Below are 18,506 nucleotides of genomic sequence, written 5' to 3'. Positions count from 1 at the left end.
GACGAAGCTCATGGCAAAACCTCAGCGCCGGAAACCGAATTGTCTACCCTCTCACATCCCTCATCCAATTCAATAGCTTCCTACGGCCGGTCGATACTCAGCTGATTCGCATCTTCAGGCTACTCCAGCCAGCCGGAAACCTATGGGGATTTTTCCGTTGCGAACGGAGCGGCCGCCGTGGAGGATTTCCGAGTTTGTTCGTCAGTGACAGTGACGGCCTGTCCTCGCCGACCGCATGTCCTGTTCGATCGTTGCTTGAAGGTTGTTTCGCGCATACCTCAATCTACTGCGCTGCTCAGATCCCCGGTCGCCGATTTCCATGCGGAAGCCTGGCTGGAAAAAAGAATCGCCCACTTAGAATCCAGAAACTGGGTCCTGCATATGAGCACGGTGGGAACGAATTAACCACCGAGGTCTCATGTGCGGCCCGGACTGGTATCAGGGTCCAGCTGACCACTGTTCACCGACCAACGGGTGCGAGCGATCGAAACCGATAACGACAGCTAAACTCAGAGTATAGGATCCAACAACGTCCAAATTGAAGCGGAAGCCCGTCTATAATCGCCGTCGTGGTCGTAGAAAAGAAGCTGGTCCACAATGGATTTCCTCAATTCCGAATAAAACGGTGACTAATCAGAATATGTTGCTGAAAATTCTTAGGGGGAAGTGAGTCATGTTGAAAACGTCCAGTCTAGCCGCCGTGCGTGCGTAAGCGACGAGAGGTCGTACCTGTACATCGGTTTCCGTCCTTTCTGTTGAGCTCTTGTTGGATGAGTGGTCGTACTTGGCACCAATCTCCATTGCGGGCCAAATTGGCACAAGTGAGAGTATTTTCGTAGTTTGAATAGTTTGCCGCCAATGCGGCGCTGTCTGTCCTTCCGTGTATAAACGTCCGTGAGTAATACCTGGTACGGGATTCCGCGATAAGTCTCCAGCTCCGCACTCTCGGAAATAGCTGTCACGTGAACACGTAAGCTCGTCATGGAGAAATGGAAACAAAGAGAAGAGCGATTCACACAGCTGACTCTAGAACTGAAGACCAGAATAAACTGGGCAGGGAACTTGCTTATTTGGTTTGAATGAAAGCGCTGGCGGAAAACGTACGAGTCCCGGTGTACCAGGATTTAGTACGGTATATCGACGCTGTCAGGGAGTGAAGCTAATCGTGTTGATGCTCGCCGCCGCGGGGTCGTCTTCTTTTCGTGCTCCGGCTTCTTTGTCCAGTTTGCATATTTACGATTGGGCGTTGCGGCCCGGACGAGAGCGACGGTCGGCGAGAAAATAATTTACTTTGGGTGACAGCTGTGAGAAACGCTGAAGGCGCAAGAATTCCAAGTCGGATCAATCGAGGAATGTGTCTTCCCTAGTGCTTCAGAGTAGCTTCGGACAGAACGTGACTCTCCTAGTCGATTCATGACCTCAAGTAGTTTCTCTGGGTACCTCATGAGATCGCCCGGTCTCTTTGAGCTCCGGGAGGATCGCTTTCGGCACTCGAGTCGCGGGATATCAAAAATCGCTCTCGAGGAAGACAATCGGTCAGAGCGGCTAGCGCGCCGAATTGCTCTCCGTGCGCGCAACGCGAATTCCGCTCCTTTTGATCGGGTGCTGCAAGCATGTTTTCGAGGCGAACTCGGCTCTGCCTTCACCCTTTTTTTCGCGATCAGGTGAACGGGCCGGACCTTCTTCGGAAGGCCAGTGCTGAGGGATCCTCCTGCCGGATCGGTTCAATTCTCCATCGCAAAAGGTGCACTCTTCATTCGGTAGGGAGCGTTCATCATTCCGTCGGAAGGCGGACATCCTCCCGCTCTATTCAATGGCTTGTCATCCCCACCGAAATAGAAGGAACGAGACAACGAGGCCTACCACGACACCGCCACCAACACCTTCAGCGAGTTTACTGCTGCGGCTTTTCTAAGGAGGAAAAAACACTTCGTCAGCTTATACTTTCCGGATCGCTTCTCTACTTCGACGTCATCTGTTCGCATTGCGGGAAGTCTCCTACCTCACATCTTAGTTAGTGTTAGGTTCGAGTCTTGGCAGGCGACGCCAGCGAAGATTTCCGCCGAGAGTTACTTCCCGGGCTGATTGATGGAAAATTGATGAGGTCGTGACGACGGTCTTGGAGAACGAACTCGATGCTTCGACTGAGAGCCTTCCAATTATGAGAAACGTCTAACGGCTCAGTACGGAGTAAAGTGTTCGAGGTTCCTTGGAATTAGGATATCCGCGGGGAAGTCGCATGTTCCGCCCGGTAGGTGCATAAGGGCTACCGCAAAGCGCGGGAGCGGAGGTATCATTTTACCTATAGCGCGTTTGCACTAGCGACTCGAACGGAAGAATGGCTCGTTGCGGCCTTGGACATGACGAGCTGGTCGGTCATCAGCGCAACACTTTTATGTGATCACATTCTTCCCTGTCTTCTTTCTATCGACTTTCTGTCCACTTTCGAGATGACGGGGAGAATGGCGGCACGGCTACTCGACGAATCCGCGGGACCTCATCTTCTATCGCTAATCTTCTTGCGTCTCGACTTAGCTCCCCAGTAGGTCTCATCGAGGAGCCGGCGCTGTTTCACTCACTCGGTCGCTCACGCGGACCGTGCCGGGGCTTTGAAGGGAAAAGGAATGCTTTCGACGTTCTTTCGAACGCTGCCCACAATGACGATTATGATATCAAAGCTCTGAAGAATGTTCAGCCATTTCGCCGATTCCGATCGAATTCGTCACCGACCAACAATTTGAAACAGTTCCCTTCTTTTTTTTTCGCTCGGCAGACGCTATGACATGTGAGGCTTTAGATTCAAAAGCTTTCAAACTCGACTTTCGAGCACCTTAGATAGTGAGAACAGACGAGGGAAAGAGAATTCGAATTGAGAAAGTTCTTGAACTTCGGGGCTATCTAGCGAGCGAGCGTGCACCCGCACAGCTTCCTACCCGCCTTTCCGAAGGCTGGGTTTTTTCCTACATGTGTTTGTTTGTATTCATTTATTTATTTATGTGCGTCGAATTTATCGAACACACACGAACGTGCAGGCAGACACGCTGACGGGCAGCCGCGGTAACGGACCACCGTAGGGAGCAACGCCTCTGTGACAAGGTGCTCGGAGTCTCTACCGACGACGACGAAAGCGACACTTGTTCTCTTGACAACGACCACGACCGATTGCTGCTCGTTCCGGAGAGGCGACCGAATCGGGAAGAGGGAACATTTCGGAGGAGAAAAATGTCCCGGGAATAGATTGGATTGAATTCCTTCTGCGGTCGGCGTGTCATCGCATACCGTTCGTCCCCGCGCGGTCTTTGTAGCGAATCGACCGAGTTCAGTGAGATCGCCTTGTCCGAGAGAAGGAAAAAACACCCAAGGAGGTTTTGTCGAGTTCGAGCGGGTCATCAAGAGCGTCTTGCCGTAGAGAAGAAAGTCTCCCCCCTCCCCCTGATCGTCCTCATCGACGTCGGAGAGCCGTTCGGTGAGGTTTCCGCCAACGCGCATCTCGGGAAGCTCGTTCCACGGGGTGGAGACGGCGAGATCTCCGGAACCGCTCGGTACGTCGATACGCTTTTGAATATGAATGGCTTCATAAGAGCGGAATCTAACGGAGCCGACTTTTAGGAGCATTAAAAAAACAGGAGCGGTTGCGAGAGTTTATGCAGCCATAAAAACAATTTCGCGTCATGGGTCATGCTCGGTGTTTGCACGCTCGCTTCTGAATGGGTCGGAACGAGGTTTTCCAAACGGGTTCTGCTGACGCGGGCTCTGCGCGGTCGAGACCCGTGTACGGAATCCTATCTCCATCACTCTCCCCCTCTCATTTTTTCGGTGGCGTCTCGCGGAGGCGCGAGGAGAGGAAAAAAATGAATATGCCTCTATTGTGATGCGTTGTGATTGACACGGCCGTTATAGCCGTTAAGTGGACTTGAATGCAGGCCGTTACCGACGCAACGCTCAGCACCGCTGGCATCGCCACCAGAAAAAAATCCTGTCTGACGAACGATTCGAGACAGCCGGAAAGGAGGGGAAAGCAGAAGCTCCCTTCTGTCTGGGGGAAGTATTTCGGGATCCCCGGACAAGAGAATCAGGAACCCCAAGCACGGTCAAAAGGCAAAAGTCACGGCCAGACCTGTCCGGCTTCACGATGGACTTCAAGTGATATTCTCTAGTCATCAGTGAGACAGGGTTAGGATGCTCGATCCGGGGATGATCGAGAATATGAACCTGAGATCATTCTGGTGCACTCATTGATCGCCACCCATTGGGCGCTCACTTTACGCGTCCTGGGGGTACGGTTCACGTTGATCTGTCCCTACGTCGGTCTGTTTTCTCTTTCGCTTGTCAGCTCCAATAAGGGAGGGACGAAATAAACTGCGTTGCCAACTGATCGAAGTAGAATTCGGGGTTTGAGCTCCTCGACTCGTCGGTGGCCGCAAAGCGACCGTCTCGTCGGACGAATGAGCGAGCGGGCCGTCGGACAGGCGGCCAATAATTTCTGCTCTAGTGGACAGATTGCTTCTCTATATCTCTTCCTCCTTTTCCGTTTATCTCCTTTTCTATTCCCTCCTGCCCGCCCGCCTGCCTGCCTTCCCGTTAGATAACTGGTCGGAGCGAGCGTTTCTCTAGTGATCTGCTTGAGAAACGACTCCGGCGATTCGTAATGTAGAAGCGGGCAGATCTTCTGCTGTTTCGGCGTTTGCGCTTTCTCTCCTCGCGTTTCCTCTCTCGGTCGACGGTATTCCATTGTTCGGCAAATCGTATAAACGTCGCTCTCCTGTCGGCTTTAGCCACGGCGACGGCAGCAGCAGATTCCGCCTAGCGAGCACCTCAGTAACTCGCAGCTCGTATGTCAGTCAGGAACGGCGGACTGCCACGCTAGGTATCGCTCCATACGTCGGTCAGACGGCAACTCGCCCAGCGCCCTACGACTGCTACCTCACCACCACCTGGAACATTCGCCTGGCACGGTGCGTGGCCTGGCTCGTCGTGTCGAGGCATGCATGCGTGCCTTGGAGGCTGGCGCGCGACACCTCTGGTAGCTCTCGGCGCGGAAATCTCGCGGATCACGCAGATGACGCAATTTGACGCAGATGAAAATCTCTGCTCAATCTCGGCGAGAGAATGAGAGGAAACGTATTCTCGTATGATCGTATCGACGAACTGCGGGCCAGTCTATCGTCGTCCTCCCGGTAGGAGAACGAATCGTGAATAATTCCACGTATACGTTCGCTGATGAACCGCTTTCGTCGTCTTCTTCCGCCGTTGTTGCTGCTGCTGCTGCATTGATTGTCGATAGCGTGCGGTGCGTACATGAAGTACACTATCTTCTGGAGGAGCGGCACCGAAAACACTGACAGACTGGGCCGAGTCGACTACGGTCGCTCCTGCGCGTTTTTCTGGCGAGTTGCCGAACGGAATCAGCGGCAAAATCAGCATCGGCTGCCGCTTCATCGAGCGATGCCCTCTTCAGTGTTCCGAAGGCCGTGGGAAACTTCGGAGGCCCAGATGTTCTCAAATCGTTGCACACACCTCGCCCGCGTGGGCGACCCCGTACGGAACGGGCGAACGCAATCCGAGTCGGCCCCAAACGATCGACGTCGGAACGTCGAGATGGCCGTGGACGACCCACCACGCACCGTCCGACCGGAGGAGTGACTCGAGTCGCGGCCGGACGCTGTGGAGTCGCAAAGGCTCCGAGCGCCGAAAACAGAATTGTCTTTGTTTTTAAATCAATTTCCCTAATCCTTCGATTCTCTGCGTGCGTACATCGACGGAGAATCCTCGAGATACGATGAGAAACACATGAACTCGGATCTTGACCGATTAGCGGTCGTTCACGACAGCGGGCTCGGCTGGATGAGTTCTGGGAATTGGTCAACTTTCCAGTCGTAAGACCCGGGCATCGGTCGCTCGCACTTGAGCGCGCAAACGCAGGATCTGTGTGACCCGCGACGGCGGGCGTTCCGGGGAAATTGCCATTTGGCGGGAGATCGTTCCGAACTCCTCGAACGCGCCGTCGTCGTCTGCCCGCTGTCCATGCGCCGATGGCCCCTTGCCGACTTTGCGGGTAACTCCTGAACATTCGACTCATTCCATTCGCCGAGAATCGTAAGAGCCAAACGAGAAGCACCGACAGAAAAAACGAGTGAGCGACTCGCAGATGATGCGTCAGATGAATCGGCAACACCAAACACTTGCCGGTGATTTAGATTTGACGACAGCCCGGCGAGCAGCGTCTCGACTCCAGTGTTTCGACGGACTGTTTCGGACTCCGCGTCGTCGACGTAGCATTGTTTGCAGCGATTCCGAACGCTGCTTAACAGTTAATAGCGAATGTGCGTGTGACAAATTACTGCAGTGTCATCCTTTCATGGGTTCGCTTCTTCTGTACGGATGCACGGTGACGGAAATGATTCTGTCGTTTTCTGTATCTTCTGCTCCCGCGTTGACTTGGGTCGCGCAGTTGGGTAGGAGTCGAATGATCGAGTGAGGACCTTTTCGGGGTTCCTCGGGGCACGGCTCTTCCTCCGGGATGATGTGACGAATTCGAGCATTCCTTCTGGCTTAGCTTGGGGCTCCTCTTGAGCTCCTGCTTTTCGTCTTCTTCTGACTCGAAGCTTTCTCGAAATACGTTCTGTCACTCCATGTTTTTTTTTCGTCTGAACTCGCGGAGACAGACAGACGGACGGACGAACGGACTCACTCACTCACTCACTCACGAGGAGGCATTTCATGGAATAGACACAATAGTCCGTCGAGGAAACGATGGGCTACGTGCCACCTGACGAAACTGTTACCGTTCGACAGCTGCCGTTGGCGATTTTTCTCCGTTCAGTTTTTGTGTTCGCTTCGTTTCTGTCGAACGAAGGACCACTCCCCGTTCAGAAACACGATCAGCTGTTCGGAACCCTCCGTCGCTGCGCAATGGATTGTTTGGGTGGTTGTCGGTGGTGGTGGAAGCCCTTCAAATTAGGCATCCGGAACTTGATTGAAACACCGACGTCGAGCTCGGAGGAAATAGATTTGCTTCGTCTTCTCTTCTCCCCTGGAAAGACGGACTACCGCATTGAACGCGAACGAGTGAGTTCGCCTCGGAATCACGATCAGGGTGTTCTTCGGTCCGCGCGCCGAAGTTTCGGCCCTCGGCCAAGGCAACCTCACAAGGTGGTAGTGAGTCGAGAAGAATGAAAGTCCAGAAGAATGGAAGCACAACTTTACCCACTCACTCAAAACGCGCGAAGAAAGAACGAATGAAAAATGAAACGACGGAAAACGCAACGCATTTTATCGCGTCGCCTGCGATATTACTCCGGAGATTTCCCATTGGAGATACGCGACGCCGCGCGCTCGATCCGAATCAACTGCTTCGCATGCCATGTTCATCTATAACCCAGTATAGATAAGATTACGATCCAGATGAGCTTCCATGGGAAACGCCGGTATCGGTCGCCGATAGATCCCGTCCTGCTGGGCGGTTATGGCGCTATCATACCCCCCTATTAGGTGAGACTTGGGTTTAGGGCGGAAAGGGATAGGCTGTCGAAGTCGGGGTGCCGGCAGTATCCAGTCTGGATTGCGTCGATGAACGTCAATATTTTCACCCTTGCCGTCTCGTGGGATTGGAAGCGGCGGGGAATAAAGCTGGAAAGGCTCCGACAGGCTCCGAGGGGATTCTTTTCCAATGAGACCCCATTCTCCTCGTCCTGGTCGATGTTCGCTTGTGTCGTCCTGCTGTCGGCCGAGGGCAAGATGGAGAGATTGGAAGTGAAGACAGGCGGGAGAAGCGTTCTTGATCGTTTATTTATCACGGTGACAGATTATCATCCGCGCATTCTGTGAACGATATCGAGAAGCTCCGAAAAAATGAACCTAACGAGAAGAAGCAACCCGGATACGACGAGTGGTGGGACCGAAGCGCTCTTTTTTTTAACAAAAACCGCCCGAGACCTATGTTGATTTCTAGAGCGAGGTCTCCAATCCGTCATCGGATATATATTTTCCACTAACGAACCGAAATGTACAGAGCGAGAAAACGCCTTTCCCGGGTGCGACAGATTACGTGACGTACTTCTGCCGACTCCGAAAGCCCAGTCAGCGAAAAAGCGTCAAACACAATAAAGCGAAAGACGCCGATGCGAAGGTTAGCTCGTGCTGAGAGAAAGCGAATAAGCTTCGAAAACAGCGATAACGTTAGCAACCTCGCGGTATAACGACAACAGGGTTCGAGAACTTGAGGGAAAATCCGACGGAATGGACATCACGAAGGTCAGAAAGCCTCAAAATATCAGTGGCTATCTTTCCACCCATGGAATATTCGGGAAGTCCCGTGATTGATTGAGGCATTCGATCGGACTTGAGAAGTCATGGAAGATATCGATCGGGATTCTCACGAAGCTCTCGGCTTGGAATCGCTCGAGTGTACAATCGATCGATTTGAGTCGTTCATCCATCCATCGATGTTTGTTCAGAAAGAAGGTCAATTCTTGAAGCGTCACCAACGTCAGTGTGAAAGCATACGTCCCTCACCGAACGTCACCGGGGTAAGCGTTCCCTGGACAGCGACAGGGTTCTCCTCAGACAGCGTCAAGGAATTCCTCACGCACCCGAATGTCTACTTTTTGGGTTACGGTAGAGAAACGTCTGTCGTCGATTCCGCCTTTCTGAATGGTGGAACTGTCGCGGCCCGCCTCAACTGTTTCTCGGAAGCGAAAGGCAACGCTTCTACGTCGAATGCTACGTTCACGGGTAATCCCACCGTTTGCTTGTATGGCTCCTCCAAGAATCTACGATCGCTCTCTCATCCTCTCTGGGGGAAAAATGGGAGAGCTAGAGATGCTAACTCACTGTCCTCACTCGTTTCAACACATTCCCTTCGATTGAGCCGCTGGTGCTACCGGTATTCAATCAGAGTTCTTCTCCTCTTGTTCGTAGACCGCTCTTCTTCCCGGAGCGCGAATCAGCTCGAAGAATATCCTAGGTCCCTGGAGAAATCGGAGCGGAGACGTCGCGCTGTATTTCACTCTAAGTGTCTGATTTATCGACCGAAGATTTCAATTGGGGAAACGCTCGTCCAATACTTCTCCTTACATAGCGACCAGATACAGGTCATGGACGCTCGAAAAGATAAAATGTAAGAATAACCACGCGTGACACGTCAAAGCTCCGGAAGAAAGACGGAAGAATCATATCGGAAATCGAATTAAGCACTGATTCGGATACAGGACAGAATGAGCCGAAATTAAGGTGAAGACAGCGCGTGATCGACTGCTTGTTGGGCGGTCGGTTGGTCCTTCGGTCGCTCACTGGACGTTGTTGCCGCACCATGTTGAGAAGGAAGAGGAATCCATCTTGGGTGAACGGAGGAGCTGACGAATTAGTCAACAAGACAGCTATCACTCATTTGGACGCAGGGAACCATAATCGTTTACTCGCTTTTCTTCTTTTCCTTTCCAATAATCAGAATTGATGAGCTATAAAATGAACGGCCTCGAACCGATAGTAATTTCATGGGTTCGAGCGGCGAACACCAACACTACAGCTATCGGCACGATTACTGTCAACGGCTAGAGCATCGGTCGGGCGCCAATGGAGCTCGTGGCCGGTCGCGATAATTTCATCGGTGTTGTTGCGACGCAAGATTAAAACACAGAGAGCAAAATCGGACCTCGCTTGATTTTTGAAGAAGCTGTTGGCGGCGGCCGCTCTTGTTCGTGCTTGCGTGGTGGTTCGTCAGAAAGGCCGCTCGACCGTCCGCAGCTCGGACCGTCGCGTCGTCGGCTGGTCGGTTATTCCAATTAAGAACAGGGAACTGTGGGATGATTCCGACTGCTAGTCGTTCAAAGAAGCGTCATTTGGTGGAACATCTTCGTTTCTTATTATTCGGCTTTCATTAACCGGATACTATGGCGCTAGGCCGATTGCTTGCTCTGCTTGTCATCGTTTCGGGATAGAGACGTATTCCTTCTCCGGTCGCTATTGTTGTCGTTGACGTTGTATCGGCTTAAATATCGGTGTCACGGCGCCCGGTTCGTCGGGTCGCATATATGTGCGGATCAAATCTGTGCAGCGCCTGTTTGTTTGGCTGTTGTTAGCGACGACGGTGTTGGTGTCGACCGGATGGGTTTTTTCCGACTGCTTTTTCTCTTTGTGCATTGGTCGTCTTCCCGTTCTTCCCTTTCGGAGCAGAAACACTTCGGTTTTGCTGATTCCCATTGTTCGTTGACAAAATCCTTTGAAAAAATCGGAAGGGAAGAAGATGACATCCCGCCATGGACGGCGACGGCAGTGACAGAAGCGATCGGATGGATCCCTCCCCTCCCGTACGGTCGGACGGCATCGGCAGCAGTCACTCGGCTGTTATCTCGTGCAGACACGTCCACTCGCGAATGCCAAGCAAACGATGACAGAAAGCGGAAAATTCAATCCGACAAAATGGAAGAGGAGTCCGAAGACGAAATATATGAAGTCGACCGAAAAGCTCAACGGAACGAACGGATGGATCCTGGTCCGGGGTCCGAGAGCCGAACGCTCGAATTCCATCAAAGTATTCGCTTGCTTACGATCAAACTCATGATGATGATGATGATTATGACCATCATCATGATGACTCTGAGGATGGTGCTGTTGGTTGCGATCCTAAATGGACGCCGACAACCATGATCGCTCGTTCTTCGCGACCATCTCGGCTTTCGCTCTATGAACAAAGCAACAGAATTGATACTCGCAGTTTCTAGACGCGCACACTTCCGCTCCAACTTTCTCAATATGACGCTTCTTTGAAGCTCCGGCTCCAGTTGTTGTGGCTGCCGGGCTCGGAAGACGAAACCCTGCGTCATTCAAGTGTGGAATAACGGAGTCACTCGCTAAAAAATTCCCGTTGTATGACCGCGGAACGCTCTGTCACGGATATTTTGATCCTTGTTGTAGCATAAATACCGTCGTGGGACTCGTGACGGGATCGGAAGAGAAAGCTTCGCCGCTTATGTCTCTCCAAAAACTCAGGGAAACTCGTCATGCAGGAGCTTCGCTAAGACAAAGATAATAATTGTCCCGCGAGCCGCGAGGCGGCGGAGCTCAGAGCTCCGATGGTTCTTTTTGCCTTCCCGTTTTTGCCTACCATTTTATTTCACGTTTCGTGAATTCGTGGCGGTCTCAAGTCGCATGAATATGAAACCGGAAACACAACTCCTCCGCAAACAGTCGGCCGATGGGAACAGATGACGTGTTTTCTGTCCCATTCACGCTGCTCGATAAATCATATGAATGTCGAATCTACGCAGGAGCAAGGTCGTCTTTGTGAGCCAGATCCTCACCTGAACGTCCGAAGCATCTCCTCGTTATTACCATATTCTTTGTCATTGTGATTTCTGCGTTTGATGGCTCACCATCATATCGGAGATTGAATTCGTGCCGTCAAATGCTAATTCTAATCCGATTTCATATGTTTGGTATTCTCAATTCTCATCTTCATCCTTGCAGGGAGGCTTCGCCCGTGTACATGAATTGACAGACCTCACGTCGAATCGGACCTACGCGGGAAAAATCATCCCGAGATCGCGGTTGACGACGAGCGATCAGCGGAAAAAGGTACGTCCACGACGCTTGCAATAAATAGAACGCCCGCGGCCGAACTACGTTTTTGCAGCTAGACGATCGTCTGCCAAAACACCCGCCCGACCGTCTCAATGACGGAATGGCGGTCGCTTCCCTTAACCGACTGAAATAATGAGTTGGCTTTGAGCGGGCAAATGATTCTGTCCCGAAGAAGCTATCGATTTTGATTTGGCTCAGTAGCGCGACGCCGACTGCTGCGTAGCTGTTGCGTGGCAAGCCTAACTCGGTCGCCAACGGCTGTGTATCTTGGTCCGTTGTCGATGGATCCGGTACACCTGATTAACGAGATGACTTTCCTCCTCTCTAGCTCTACCGAGAGATCGAGATCCACGAACCGCTGTCTCACAAACACGTCGTGCGATTCCACCATTTTTTCAAAGATGAAATGAATGTCTACATTGTTCTGGAGTACTGCCCCCGAAAGGTGAGCTCGAAATTCTCGACAATAATATTCTTCCAACTTTTTTACGAGCATCGTCCGGGAGCCTTCGCCCTCTTGTTCGCAAAGCTTGACAGAGAGCTCCTCACTCGAGTGCTACTGCCGTGCGCGATGGGCCCCTTCCTTCGATTTGTTGTCCCTTCGGAGCGCCGGAAGGTCCGCTGTGGAATAGTCATGGGTTCAGCTGTGGGTGCACAGCAAAGGCGGTGAAGTGTCGACTCAACATTGTCGAAGTCGCGTCCGCCGGACGTTCAGCGATGAAGCGGACGAGTGAGGGCACAAGCGCGCGCGACCAAGTAGCGGCAAACGCGGACGTCGAAACTGCGACGTCAAAACGAACGCCGCCCAAAACTAAATTTACTATGCTTTACAGTCGCTGGTACACGTACTGAAAAACCGTAAAGTACTAACGGAACCCGAAGTGCGGTTCTTCATGGCTCAGCTCGTCGACGGCGTCAAGTACATCCATTCGCAAGGTGTGATGCACCGGGACTTGAAACTGGGAAACATGTTCCTGTCCGACAATATGCAAGTTAAAATTGGCGATTTCGGACTCGCTGCCAAAGCACACAATATCAATCACGACGGTTCTAAGAAAATGTAAGTACAGCTCCTGAAAAAACATCCCTCTTCTGTGATACGGAAGTATTCCGCGGAGTGTAGTACGCGCCGCCGATAAAAAGAGTCAATCCCTAGCCCCTGCACGAGTCGATCCACGTATTTCCTCTTTCCGTCCACGTTAGCGCCCGACCCTGGGCAAGAGGAGCGAATACAGACGTCACCTAACTCCCTAAGCAACGTCTGCCGACTCCTTCTGGCTTCGCCATTTTCGGAGTGTCGACTGGCGATTGTAGGCGACGCGGGACAAAGGAGGCGGACGCGGCTGGGCTGCGGCAGGAGCGCCATCCACCTAGCTCTGACTCGGGCCTAATGTCTTGTCGTGCGCCAGTACAAATAGGATTCTGCGCCAAGCGGGTGCATTTGGCCGCGGCGGGAACGCATCCGTTCCGGGAGCTTTCCGCCCTCCTGCCATAAATCGAAGGGTTTTCTTCGTTCGCAATTATCACTGCTGTTGCTTGGCCAGCTACTCTGCCTTCGGGACGTCCTCCATCCGCCGCCGTCATATCTCTTTCGACGACTCTTACCGGCCCTCGCGTAGTTAATATCCCTCTGAGGTTGACTCACAAAAGATAGCTGTTGCTCATATTGTTTGCTCGCCGTCAAGCATCTCACGAGATGGCGAAGAGAGCGGGGGATGGCGAAGGGGTGGGGGGTAGGGGCTTGAAGAGAAATGAGGAAAAACCTCTACCGAGGTACTTGCCCGAGCGGAGCCCGCCTGTTTGTCAGCGACCTACTCGTTTACTCTTTTCACAGAACGGTCTGCGGAACGCCGAACTACATTGCTCCTGAAGTTCTCATGCTGAAAGGGCACGGTTTCGAAGCTGATGTCTGGGCCATAGGCTGTATCATGTATGCGATGCTGGTCGGTTGTCCTCCTTTCGAGACGTCCTCGTTGAGCGACACGTACGAAAGGTAAATGAGAAGTTCCCTCACCGTCTTTCCTGTTCTCACTGTCTTTTATTGGCTCTCTCGGTGTTAGGATACCGCTAACGTTTAGACTGTTCCCAATGACAGGATCACCAACAACGTGTACTCGATCCCGGAAAATATCTCGGAACCGGCCCAAGAGCTCATCCAATGGCTGCTCCGTCCCCGACCGCAAGACAGGCCGACACTGGACCAGATCCTCCAACACGATTTCTTCACTTCAGGTGAGATTGTCATTATCATTACGACGGGAGTCCCCATCAATGGAATCAGCGGAATCGACTTCAAATCATGCATGATTATCGATTCCTCTGAATTCATTCCATCCAATCTCGGCTCATGGGGAACTCCGTTCTCATTGAAGAAGGAAGCTTTCTCAGAGCTCGTCGTCTTTTGTCGCGAGAGCTCAATGAGCCTGAAACGAGCCGAATTCAAGTTGTCCGGGGCGTTCCCCCCAGGACGAGCTTGAATGGCTAAATAGCTCCCTCTGCCCGGAGTTTCGGGGGTCCTTGAGACCTCGATGACGGGAAAGAGATGGAAAGACATGAGGATGGGATTAAGGGAATTGAATATTTGGTTATGATTGTCGAAGAATGAGAAGGGAAAAAGGAACCGCCTTGGACTTTGAGATTGGAAGTTGACGAGTGTAAAAGGACAAGACGACAGGACATTCTTGAGCTTGCCTGAATGAAGCGACGCGAGGAAATTCTTTGAAGAATAAAGATAAAAGGCTTCGCTAAAGAACGCGGCCGAACCGCCGCGAGGATACCTCGGAGGGGGGCGTCCGGTTCGAGAAACAGCATGGAGGAAAAACACCCTTTTGGGTGGAGTCGCGCATAGGAGTTTCGCGTGTTCCAATATACATATTCCCCTCATATTTCTCTGGTTCCTCGTGAGACTCTTTTCGACGCACCTGCTCGAACGTTTCCGGGCCTCGAACGTTTTCGGTGACCGAGCTGGAAGCTGGACGCGAGGCAATGCGTGAATTCGTCGATCGCGCTCTCCCAGCCAAAATTTAGCCAATGCGGTCGTTCACTTCTAATCCGGCAGAGTCCCACTCTCCGAGAGACCGTTCTGGGAGCGATCGGGCCATAGCCATGTGCGGATTCGGAGCGCTAGCAAGAGGGGCCGACCCTCTAATTCTGAGAGGAGCGAAACCGTGGACTTTCCCCTGCATGCCCCTTTGTGTGATGATCAAATACACCGAGGCTTGCGAGAGTTCGAAGGTTCCCCACGGATCATTAGCTTTTTCTCGAAACAATCCCCCAAACTCGGTGGAAGATCGAATTCAATCAGAAGGTGTCAGGCTCTTCCGAGGGACTTTGCGATGAGAGGAATCAATTGCGTGAATTTCTGAGAGCATTTTTCTCTTCATCATTTCAGGCTATAATCCGAGGCAACTGAGTTCGACGTGCTGCTATTCTGCCCCGCGCTTCTACAGCAAAAGCCCGGACAGAGAAAAAGACGCGACCAACAAGCTCACCGCCATGGTTGCCAACATCAACATCGACCCGCCGCCGCAGGGTACAAAGGTAAGCGGACCCTTATCGCCCCTCTTCGGACACGGTCGTTGAATTCGCTCGCTCCATCCGTCCGCATCTGTCGAAGGATCGTATATAGCATGCATGCCCGTGGAAACGCAGGCCAAGTGTTTTGACTGCTTCCATAAACAATGCCACGACTCTAATCAAGCAGCTATCGTTCCCATCGCAGACGCCCCGGAGCCCCGCGGGTTCTCCCGTACTCAAACCGAACTCACCGAACCGCCTGGGCAAGAGCTCGTTCCCTCAAGCCTTCCGGCAACGGATCCATTCTGTATTGTGTCCAGACACCGCAGGTAAGATAAAGGGAAATTCATTCTCAACCCGGCTATCGGACATTCTATGGAGACCAAACTTTGGATCTGAGCCTCCCGTATGAAGCTGAACGTCGAGCGCGGTGGCGCGATTCGCGGTTCCGGCTCAACGCTACAATTTTCTAACGAAAGCAGTCTGCGTCGTCATCGATATAAATTAGTTGCCGGGAGACATGTCGGTGATCAATTCGCGATCGGTCTCAATGCGCACTGGGGGCTGGATTCTGGAGCTTAGAAAACTCGAATGGAGATTAATCGCTCTCAGTGAGCATAATTCCGATGCCCTTCTCTGGTGCATGAATCCATGCGATTCAAGAGACTGATCGATCCCCGGGGGAAATATCGATCTTGGCGAATTCGCCTTTGAACATGATGGAGGTTCAACGAAAATTAGACCGAAACCGATCGCGATCCGATTGTATCTAAGGTGACACATGATATAGAGATTCCTGGGGTTTGAGTGGCCACTTAGACGATGCCTAGCGAAGGAGGTCGTCGCTCCGGAGCCAGTACCGGTTTTTCGGAAGACAGCCGAATGCCACAAGATCACGCTGCCTTTGCTGCTTCGAAATTATTCTACAAACTCGGGGCTTCTCGATCCTCCAATGTCGATCTAGAGATATTGGGAGCGTCACATCAGGAGATGTTTTATCCGGCTCCGATTTATTTTTATTACCAGTTTGTTCTATGTCTGTTGGGCAACGCCTTCACTGAGCATCGTTCCTTTCTCTCGGGCAGGACTCAAGAAGAACAAGATGGGCACCACAATGCTCCTGCACAGAACTCTGTCGAAGGCCGTTGAGCAAATATCAGACTGTGAGTACCTGACTTATCGAACCATACATCGCCAGCCGAGCGAGCGAGCCATCCGGAGATTTTCTCTGCTGCGGGTGACACCACCTGCCTGATGGCTTTCCTTCAGCGGATGGAGAGTCTTTGGAGCTGGACTAAATTTCGCTCCTTTCTACCTCCAGTGGCATCCGAGGTGAACCCGGTCCCCGTGAGCGGAGTTTGCGTTCCGTTCGTGACGAAATGGATCGACTACTCCAACAAATATGGTTTTGGCTTCCAACTGTCCGACCACAGCGTGGGCGTTCTTTTCAACGACACTACGCGGATCAGCTATTCATCGAATCGACAGTGAGTGTTACGTCACAGGCGAGACCGGAGAACGATTTGTTATAGCTCCCGTAGAATCCATTTATCAAAACTGCGGAATATTTTCGTCGGAACCTGGCGTAAAAGCCATGATCAGAGAGCTGCTCTGCGATGCGTCCGAGCGGAGGCGGGATTTTCATTTGTGCTTCAACGCGGGCGCTAATTCCAGTCAGGGGACTCGACTTCGGAGCCGAAAACAGCTGACTTCGACTCCGCAGGAGAACGGGAATCTATGCCTCTTCGCTTAACTGACGTTTCCTTTCTCTCCGCAGGAGGGTCGAGTACCATGAAATCAGCGGCAAGATGAGCGTTTTCACCCCAGGCTCGATACCGCCAGCCCTTGAAGATCGCTTCAATGTTTTGAAGTACTTCGCTAACTACATGGAAGAAAATCTCAACGAGGTACGTGATCGGCAGTCTCTCGCGTTATCTGACACAGTCCTGCATCTCGAGCGAAAACGAATCTGTCCTTTGCGGGTGAATGGGCTCTCTCTGCCCATCCCTGTCATCGTGTGTTCAATTGACGGAGAGAATCTGCTGGTGTACCTACCTCTCTCGAATCGCTCGACACATTCGAGAATTCCTCCCGATAGAAGACACAGTCGTCAGACCAGCAGCCCAGAGTCAGGGGCCGAGGCGGTGGAATCCTGGAAATCTCCTGACAGCCTCCTAATTACTTGCAGGGTGGCGACTTGGAACAGCAGCAGGAAGCGATGCGTCGCAAACAATGCATCCCCTTCATGAAACGCTGGGTGCGGACGAACCAGGCGATTGTCATGCAACTTTCTTGCAGCACAATACAGGTAGCTTGTTATCTTATACGGATTGAGATTGATTCGCATGTCCGACGGCGCCTGTTTGGCTCAGATAAGCGAGAAAACATCGTTCATGATGTCGGCTAGAACTGAGCAGAGAGAAACGACGGAGGAACTCAGTACGGAATGGGCGGAGGAATGGCGCAAACAATCATGCCCAGAAAAGATGTATTGTACTCTTGGATACCCTCTGATCATAAACGGGGACAGGTCTCGGGGCAATACTCGATCAAACAGATCAACTCCGTATCGCTGGGCTATCGGCCCTTGGACCCATGTCGGCTCCGAGCTCTTTCCTACGACGCGACGATCCGTCCGGAGAGGCAACAATGGGAAACTGACGCTCTGTGTTTTCTTCCCGGGAATTGCAGGTGAACTTCTTGTCGGACCACACGAAAATGGTGGTCAATTGTGAACGGCCCTCGGATCCCTTGTTGATGTACATCAACGAAGACCGGAAGGGAACGACGTACGCGCTCAACGAACTCTCCAGGGTCGGCTGTTCACCGGCGATCCGCTCGCGGATCCAGTACGCGCTCAACACGTTGCAGGACTTGATCAAGATGCAGCAGCAGCAAATCTAGGAGCGATCATCGACGTTCTCGAGCGGGCCGATAACGAGGATGCCGACTTTCCGAACGACGACGACGACGATGATGATGATGAAGCGAATGGAAATGAGGAACTAAGAACGGACCACGATCTCACTGCACAATTTGCTGCCACTGGTTCGGCCCACCTCCTTTAATACTGCCATGATACTTTGTGTTTCGTTTAGGGAATGAGCGCTAGTCGAAATGGCGGCGGCGGCGGCAGCGACGACCCACCAATCGATTCTGTTTCGGGTGGATATCAACGCGATCAAGTTCGATCTTCAATTATTTCATATCACGTTTCAGTTTGATCTGTTCCGATGTGTCGGGAGGTGGCGAACTCTCTGGAATGCACGCAGTCCTCTAGAGGGACTCCGTCAGCACTTTCGGATTGCATGCCTCCATTTGATTGAATTCTGAGTTATAATTTCATGGAGCTCCAGGGACTCTTTCGTTCGATTTTGGTGAAATCTAAACTGCCGCGAGTCAGAGATCGG

The 18,506-nt window shown here is 52.2% G+C and overlaps 1 protein-coding gene across 1 annotated transcript in view; it reads left to right on the top strand.

The window, feature by feature from the left end:
* Positions 1-18,103, top strand: part of LOC100908430 (serine/threonine-protein kinase PLK1) — a 48,661-nt gene extending 30,558 nt beyond the window's left edge. The window contains exons 2-13 of the mRNA XM_029112820.1: positions 11,467-11,574; positions 11,909-12,025; positions 12,414-12,640; positions 13,415-13,573; positions 13,676-13,812; positions 14,972-15,120; positions 15,302-15,425; positions 16,182-16,259; positions 16,418-16,583; positions 16,874-17,003; positions 17,285-17,404; positions 17,788-18,103. Of these exons, the coding sequence (XP_028968653.1) occupies positions 11,467-11,574; positions 11,909-12,025; positions 12,414-12,640; positions 13,415-13,573; positions 13,676-13,812; positions 14,972-15,120; positions 15,302-15,425; positions 16,182-16,259; positions 16,418-16,583; positions 16,874-17,003; positions 17,285-17,404; positions 17,788-18,000 (1,728 nt within the window). The 3' untranslated portion in view covers positions 18,001-18,103. The remainder of the gene's footprint in view (positions 1-11,466; positions 11,575-11,908; positions 12,026-12,413; positions 12,641-13,414; positions 13,574-13,675; positions 13,813-14,971; positions 15,121-15,301; positions 15,426-16,181; positions 16,260-16,417; positions 16,584-16,873; positions 17,004-17,284; positions 17,405-17,787) is intronic.
* The last annotated feature ends 403 nt before the right edge of the window (positions 18,104-18,506 follow it).

Source organism: Galendromus occidentalis, unplaced genomic scaffold (genome assembly GCF_000255335.2).
Source record: "Galendromus occidentalis unplaced genomic scaffold, Mocc_1.1 scf7180000077529, whole genome shotgun sequence".
NCBI classification, from domain to species: Eukaryota; Metazoa; Arthropoda; class Arachnida; order Mesostigmata; family Phytoseiidae; genus Galendromus; species Galendromus occidentalis.
This window is presented reverse-complemented; position numbering and strand designations above follow the sequence as displayed.